Below are 8,873 nucleotides of genomic sequence, written 5' to 3'. Positions count from 1 at the left end.
CACGTTGACCCACGCGTACCCGGAATACGCGCGAGCGAGTACGCCACGCGGCAGTTTGAAAGAACTGAGCGACCGTGAACCGATACATCGCGGGAACAATTTTTCCAATGTGATAAGCGAGGGGATCGAGAGAGACGAGATTTATGTTTTTCGTTCCAAGATGGATAAGTATCTTTGTACGGAATGAGCTTACAATGCACATAACATAGGAATCTATCTTATGATTAATTAAGGCTAAAACGCACGCATCCCACGATGTCCCACGGGGTCCCACGATGTCCCACGGTGTCCAACGGTGCCCCCGCGGGGGGGTCTTAGTCCAGTCTAGATCACCGAAACTATTTTGGTTGATCAAGACCAGACTATATTCAAGTAGTTTTTAGCTTGATATCGTTTTTCAAATAATAATACTAATATTTAAAATAGTAGTTGGTGTATTATTATTTGGAAAACGATACCAATTACCGGGACCCACCACGAGGAGGTAACTACGCTCGGGTCCCATTTACATAAACAGTTTTTAAGCATTGGAAGCAGAGATGTAAAATTATTTTATAACAAAGAAGTAGCTTTAATGTTGTAAATTATTAGCTTAAATGTTATAAATTAATATCTCAAATGTTAGAAATTAATGGCTTACATGTTATAAATTAATAGCTTAAATGTTAGAAATTAATGGCTTAAATGTATAAAATAACAGTTTAAATGTTGTAAATTATTAGCTTAAATGTTATAAACTAATATCTCAAATGTTATAAATTAATGGCTTACATGTTATAAATTAATAGCTTAAATGTTAGAAATTAATGGTTTAAATGTATAAAATAACAGTTTAAATATTGTAAATTAATAGTTTAAATGTTGTAAATTAATAGCTTAAATGTTATAAATTAATAGCTTAAATGTTATAAATTAATAGCTTAAGTGTTGTAAATTAACAGTTTAGACGTTATAAATTGCTAGTTCAATGTTATTGTTAATATTTTTTCTTTATTTACCTTATATTTAAATTCTTCTTCGATGTTCACTCTCCGGCAGTTCAGGCGCAAAAGAGCTCGCGCGCGATTTCCGTGTTCCTTATATACCTTGACAAAGTGTCGAGATGTCAATCAAACGGTAACGATTATTTGACATAGCAAAAGACGGTTTTTCCGTTATAACAAAATCACATTGAACAATTTCTTAATATTTATCGTAAATTGGCGCCTTCAACAATTTAATACGATATCCATTTTTATCATTTTAATAGTTTCTACAAGCTAAGACTAATTTCACACTTCTTTGACACTAGTTTTCAACTATCAATTAGTTTGAACAAAAAGGGGAAAAAAGCCTAACGGCAGTCGATGACATTACTGTGAAATAAGTTAAGGTATTAAATAATCAGACAGATACGCATTGCCACTTTTATACGAATTAGTTGAGTGAAATATTAAATACTGTACTTAAAACTAAAAAAAGAAACTGAATAGAAGTAAAATACTATTTCAGAGACTTCAAAGATTTCGTTAATATTAAATGAAGTAAAGTAAATCCTTAATGTAATCGCTATGAATTGATGGTATTGATTTAAATGAATAGTACAATTGCTATCGATTAATGGTATAACAGTTACAAATTAAGAGTTAAATATTCTTATAAATTATTGGTATAATTGTTAAAAGTTAATGGAGTAATTGTTTTACATTACTAATAGATTGTTATAAATGAATAGTGTAACTATTATAAATTATTAGTTTATTTGTTAGAAATGAATGGCTTAAATATTATAAATTAATAGCTTAAATGTTATACATTAATAGCTTAAATATTATAGATTAGTGGGATAAATGTAATAAATTAATGGTTTAAATATTATAAATTAATACTTTTATTCGTAGAAGTTCTTCCTCGATCCTCACCGTACGGAGGCTCAAGCACGAAAGAACTCGCGCGCGAGACGTATTTTTCTTATATACCTGAAGATAAACACTTGACAAGGTGCCGGGAGGTCGATCAAACGGTAACGGTTTGCTGATATCATAAGAAGTGATTTTCCATTAGAATACAACCAAATTTAATTATTTGATCATTTTTATTGTAAATTGAGGCCTTTAACAATTTGTTACAGTAATCATTTTTATAATTTTAATAGTTTTTACGAGTGAAAACTAAATTCACACTTGTGATATTAGTTTTGGATTTAGAACTGTGTTATTTTATATTGAATACCAGTTCATGATGAAAATAACTGTTATATATTTGTTATATATATGTTATATTTTTATCGAAGTTTCAAAATTTCAATAAGAAGCGATTAAGACAACAAAAGTTAAGATGAATGAAAACTCATACGTCAAAAAATACCAACAGTTAATAAAATAGAGAACACAAAATCGCAACCTTGTTATGTATTCTACCTTATCTATAGAACGTGGAGTATAATAACTGATCATTGGAGAGAATGTGGTCGCGCCAATATACCGACTGATATCTTACAATTACAATATGAATATGTCTAATAACTGTTCATGCCAACGCAGAATTAAATGCACTCTTTTATAGTATAAGATAAACTTCAAGAAATACAATGAAAACTTTTTAAACTTTTGAAAATGATATTTTACTCAAAAAGATTCATATTTTATTCATACGCGTACTTATATCCATATGAATTGACCGATATGAATATGATATTTCACTGCATTCATGATCATTCATAATTAATTAATCAATACCTAACATTACATAGCATTGTTCATATTATAAAAAAACGCGATGTGCAAGGAGATCTATCCTGAACTAATAAATAAAACACATAAAAAAAAAAAATATGTACTACCACTCACGGATATAATAAATACTCGCAGTCACTATGCTCGTAAAAAATTCGTGATACTACCAGTCACCCGTGTCGATTCGAACCTTTCATTCTACGACATGATTGAGTGACCGGAGGAACAAAAAAGCACGTGACTCACAGTTACATTTGGACGATGGACGATGTCGACAATTTTGACGTACCTCAGAAGAAACCATCATGAAGGCTGTTATCCCGGAAAAATCATCGAACCTTATGGTAAAAGTACAGATTTGAAATATCTGTAACAACACATACAATAGTATACATATAATTTATTGTTGAAGACAAAATGTTACAGTTTATTAATGTAATAGGCAAAAATAAAAATTTTATTTTATTCCTTGATTAATTAATTATGATTAAGACAAAAATGAAGGAAATAGCGTTAATTGAAGTACAATACTTACATTCTTGGCTTTTGTAGTATTGTAAGATTCTATCCAGAGGACACAAGGAAGTGGAGATTGTGGGGAAGCTGTAATAAAATATGTAACGTTATAATTTATTCTTAAAGCCACAGTGTTGATTGTTTAATTGTTTCAAAAATCCAAGATAATGAATCATAAAATTCTATTAAACTTAATAAACTGTAATTACTATAAGAATTGAAACTTTAATAGAACAATTTGAAATTTAGATTTTATAATTCAATATAGAGAAACTTTGAGGCTTCGTTTCAGTAGTTATTAAAATAATTCAAGCAATATACGAAGAATAAACTAAATGGATGAATAATGTGCAAAAATACTTACACTGCTAGGCTCCAGAAGATGCTTTATCCTCTTGAGCACTGACTCGGATACTGAAAACGAATATTAAAAAAAAAAAAGACTATATACAAAAGGAGAAATAAAAAATTACCATTGCGTTAGATAACTAAACCGACGAACAAACACTGACTCTAATTTCGCGTATAACTATTGCAATTGGTACTAATAAGAGATATTCTACTCTGAGAAATATTGAAATTACAATTACAAAACAAACATTGACTTTACTAATCGCATCGTACGCGATCATAAAAACATTCTCTGAAAGTATGACTGTTAGAGGGAGAAGGGTTACATACCGTTACATGCTTTTCTTCTTCCCCTTACCGAGCGTTTGTTTTGAAAAATACTGCTGTTTACTGCTGTTATAAAGTTACATGTTAAAACGATATTTGGGAAAGCATAAAATATTATTTGCGAATGTTATAAAATATGCATCGCTACACTGAACATTAACGAATACTCTAAATGCAATATAACTGATTTTAGGGATTATATTGTGTTACCGAAAGCTGCGACGTATCTTCTAGTAATAAACCGTATCACATTTTATAAATAACTTGAAAATCTTTGCAAAAAATCCAGAAGTTCTTGACAAAACAGTTGCTGGAAGAGCACGATAACGTTACGCGCCAAAAACTGAACATGTAATGGCGTCTCCTTTAGAAACAATAAAAATTATTGATAAAAGTCGTGAGATGGCGATACCATAAAAAATTCACGCGGGAAATGCAACGAAGTATGACTGATTGCAATCTCTTAAATGAGATTACATACATACATACAATAAAATCAAGTCAATCGATTTTAAATTAAAACATCTATTAAAAGATATTTATTACTACAGTCTATTAAGGAAACAATACGAAAGTAGAAAAGTTTATTAAGAACATTCATTCTAACCGTTTAGAATTCTATTTAAGACATATGTATAATCAAATGAAAAAAAAAATTTTTGTAATCTTTTCCAATTTCATCTCAGTATTCTTAATAGCATTAATAATAATATAATTGTTTAGTACATGCCGTTTCATACGTCATTGAATTAACCATTGATTGTCATCGTATACATTAACCCTTTTTCCTTGGATGTCGTTTATTAAATCAATTAATGATCTGCATACAGGAAAACCACAAATTCGAGTTAAATGTTAATTAAGAAGTCTACAGAAAGTAACAAAATTGTACTAAGCACTTTATCTCACGCTGGGTAATACGTCTAAACGACGCGATCTTCGACACGTAAATGATGTCCTGCGCAAGGCGTCGCTTAGCTGCTTTCTAATTGGCTAAAGAATCACGTTCTTCTTTCGCGCGAGCAGCTTTGGCACGCGCGCGAAATTGAAATAGTATGTTATATAGAAATTTTGTCGATTGATAAAGTATGAAAATCTTCGATTAAATATCCAAAATATTTTGAATGTTTTACTATTCTCTCGATAAATGGTACTTGTATGTACATAAATAAATAATCTCCGAGAAAATGTGAGCTTTCTATCAAATAATTCTGCAATAAACACTTATATATTTGTATATTTACATACTTGTACACTATACTGCAAATTTTTATAGAAAGAGGTGTTGGGTAATTAATGATGAGTTAATTAATAGTAATCATAATATTTGAAGTGTAATATTTTAATAGTAATTATAATGAAGTTACAGAATGCTTTTATACAATATGTATAGATAGATTCATAGTATAATCGTTCTTAATTAGTATGATCGACGTAAGTATGCTTAATCAAACTGTAAGTTTGTTATCGTCTATTAGAGAAAAGGATGAGAGAAGAAGAGATATGTAGAGCATGTATTCGTAAACTTTTACGTGAAAAAACAAGATAACTTCCTATGTTGTCAACGCCATTATCAAAACGCTATTCACAAACATTACCTGGGAATGATACAAAAAAAAAAGAACAAGGGAAATAACTTTATTTTTTCTTTCTCTTTGCGATTCCGTACACACGTACGCCTGTACAAAATTCAGATGTTTGTTTCGTTGAACATTCACGAGCATCATTCTTGAACATCGAGAACTGGATGAAAACACACGCGATCCGCTTATTTATTATCCAGTGAAATAAACGTAACAATTATGCGTCTCTATAAAGTACTTCTCGTAACCCATGTCACAATAAATTGATAAGGTCGCATATTTATAATATATGCATATGTATAATATCTATCTATCTATATATATATATATATTAAAATTGTGGAGAATTTTGCTATTCTTCTTCTTTTTTACAAACGTTATATCACCTAATAGAAATTTGTACACAGATTCTCATAAAACGTTACTCTTTTAATTACACGTTCGCTTCAATAATCGTCATCCTCGTCGCTTTGGCTTCGAGCCGACTAACATCAGACATATGCACGTACTTTTCTACCTATTCGAGCACGAGCTCCACGAGGTTCCTTGAGTTCGCTTCCGTCGAGAATTGCAATCATCGAACTACTCTCTAGAAAGAAAAAAACGTCGATGCTTAATCTTCTCCCGGCTCTGATATCTTTGAATCGCTGCACGATTAGATCGTCTTGTGTGAATATACATACTATTAAAGGAGGGTAATCGAGATTTAGAAACTCGAATCGGGATCTGTCTTTCGCGTAAGACAGCTTCGCACGACGCAAAATAATTTGCAGTAACTTGAGTAAATAATACTACGATTAGCGACCGATAGTTAGGTCGTCGAAGGGAAAAGAGGGAAAGTTCGAACGATTATTAATTACGTGCGCGTGTACAATGAAAACGAGCCTGTAGGAACTACGCTATTGAACAGCTTGTCCGTAACGAACGTGAATATGTGTATATGTGGGTATGTACGTGTATATGTATTTGTTCGTGTATGAGAAAGGACAGTGAATTTCGTTCGATCTCTCTTACATTCTCACTCTTGCGGTGCAAAAAGGAAAGAAAATAGAAACTTGGAAAATAAAAGCCCACCGAATCCAAAAATGTCTGCGGATTATTATAAACGCACTTTTATTTAGCGTCTTTAACATCTTCTTATCGTACCCCGAAGAAAGTTCAACTTCAAAGAAGTCACGGTGTCAGCGATGAAATTTTCAAACTGACACTCTTTTCACGACGAGTTATTTGAAAACACGATAGATCGAATTTTCCTACGATTATAACAGTTACATCAAGACGAACACCTTTGTAACAGTTCTATGTGCGTCACTAAAACAGCATTTCCGCGAATAATTTCCATCTTCTTCAAACTATCCGACCTATGGGCTATGTGGAAATCTCGATAACAGGCTCGGCCGTGTTATTGTTGAGCAGTTCCTGCTTCTCCCTCAGCTTCAAATCGTATTGCGGTGGTGGAGTGGATTCTTTAGCCTCTGCGGGTGACAAGCCATCCGTTTCATCCAAAGGAGAGACTCCTTCCTCGCTATCCTCGTCTTCGTCGTATTCCGTTTCCATCTTGGACTCGTGCATCTCGTGAAGTCGACTAGGTAAATAGGCCGGGTGTGGGGGCAATCCATAGCCAGCCTCGCCACCATAAGTCACCTTTCCCATGAACGATCTGATTTCGTCGAAGTACGTGTCCTCTCGTTCGTTTTCGTTGCTGCTTCCCGGTGAATCCGCCACGGAAACAACGCCACTACCGTCGTCGGCTTCGTGTTTCTTCAGGTGTCTGTCTAAATTTGTCTGTTGGCCAAAGCATCTCTCGCAAAGTGGACACTTGAAAGGTCTCTGTTTGTCGTGAATATTCCTCACGTGCCGCTGAAGATTACTGGAGATGCTGAAGGATCGCTCGCAATACTTACATTTGTAAGGCTGTTCACCGGTATGCGTACGCAAATGTCTGGTCAAATTGGCGGATCGGGGGAACACCTTCCCGCAGAACTTGCAGGAATATCGGTCTTTCATTTTGCCGTGGGCGTGATGATGATGATGATGGTGATGGGGCGCGATCACGGCCTCTTGGAACGGCTTCACGCCGGGGAACGGTCCCAACGGCGGCCTGGCAAGCAGGTCGAATCCTCCGCCTCCTGGCCTAGCGCCGCTGAGCCCGTTCATAAATGTCCCTAAAAAAGGAAGCCCACGCGGTGGTCCAAAGGGTGGTAGCGGTGGTAGCAGTCTGGATTCCGGGGTTGCACTACCAGGAGGCGGCGGTCCACCTGGAAATCCTGGAAAGGAACTAGTTGGTCCGCGATACATGGCCTCCAGCAACATCGGGTGAATCGGTCTGGGATACGCCATGTGCGGTGGTGTGGTGGTAGGTGGTTGTTCCGTGGGTAGGCTGGTTCTCAGCTGCGGGCTGTTGGGCACATCCTTGGAATCGACCTCCATTGGCACGGGCGTCTCTTCCTCGGGTTTTGGAGGATCTGGAGGAGGTGGTGCTTCTTCCATCGGCGCTGGCGTTGGTGACGGGCTACGACTCTTTCTCTCTGCGATATTTGAATTTTTCCGTTCCTTCTTCGTTTGGACTCTCAGATCTAAAGGTTGATCCGTCGTCTCTTCGTTCGTGGTTGCCGGGGCATGTTCAGAATCCGTCTTTTTCTCGTTGTTTCTGTTGGTCTCCCGTTTCTTAGAGGGATCGTCGTCGCTCTCGGGAGTTGGCTGGACAGGTGGCCTAGCTGGAGATGGTCTGAACGAGGACGTAGCCTCCTCAGCAGTGGATGGAGATACTTTACTATGCTGCGGCAGTACTCTCGGCGGGGTGAAGCGCTCTTTCTTTGGACTGTCGCTCCTTTTCTCAGCTTCCTCAACTTTCGGCGGGAACAAGAGCGGAGTGTTCAAAAAGTTAGGAGCGTTCGGGAAGATTCCCGGATAGGGTCCCATCAAGCTTGGTGGATAGAAAGGTAACCCTCCTGGGAGACTGACCGGAGGTCTCGGATACACCAAAAAAGGACTCGGCGCTGGGGTTGGTAACTGAGGCATGGCGCCAGGTGGACCGGTCGGTGGTGTTGAGTCGCAGAATCGCTTATGCTTTGATAACGAGGTAACCGTGCTGAAGGACTGCCCGCACTTAACGCATTTGATCTGCATACGACAATCAGCGTGCATGCGTTTGTGTCGGCATAGGTTCGAGAACTGCGTGTATGCCTTGAAGCACACCTCGCACTGAAACGGTTTCACGCTGCTGTGAATATGAGTGTGCTGCTTGAGACCGGAACTGGTGGCGAACGTCTTTCCGCATTCGGTGCACGCGTGACTTCTCGCGCCCACGTGGTGGGTCCTGATGTGACGCTGGAGGTTCGACGGGTCCGTGAAGACCTGCGGTTTGTCCGACTGTTAGCGA

At 36.6% G+C, this 8,873-nt stretch overlaps 1 protein-coding gene across 6 annotated transcripts in view; it reads right to left on the bottom strand.

Moving 5' to 3' along the window:
• Nucleotides 1-5,232: 5,232 nt before the first annotated feature.
• The window catches only part of LOC139998394 (transcription factor hamlet), a 63,671-nt gene continuing 60,030 nt past the window's right edge, over nt 5,233-8,873 (bottom strand). For 5 of the 6 annotated variants that reach the window (XM_072022869.1, XM_072022867.1, XM_072022870.1 and 2 more), the window contains one exon: nt 5,233-8,863. In XM_072022869.1, coding sequence (XP_071878970.1) covers nt 6,860-8,863 — 2,004 coding nt within the window. In that variant the 3' untranslated portion in view covers nt 5,233-6,859. The remainder of the gene's footprint in view (nt 8,864-8,873) is intronic. The other variant, XM_072022868.1, reaches the window with a different exon arrangement.

Source organism: Bombus fervidus, chromosome 3, assembly GCF_041682495.2.
Source record: "Bombus fervidus isolate BK054 chromosome 3, iyBomFerv1, whole genome shotgun sequence".
Taxonomy (NCBI): domain Eukaryota; kingdom Metazoa; phylum Arthropoda; class Insecta; order Hymenoptera; family Apidae; genus Bombus; species Bombus fervidus.
This window is presented reverse-complemented; position numbering and strand designations above follow the sequence as displayed.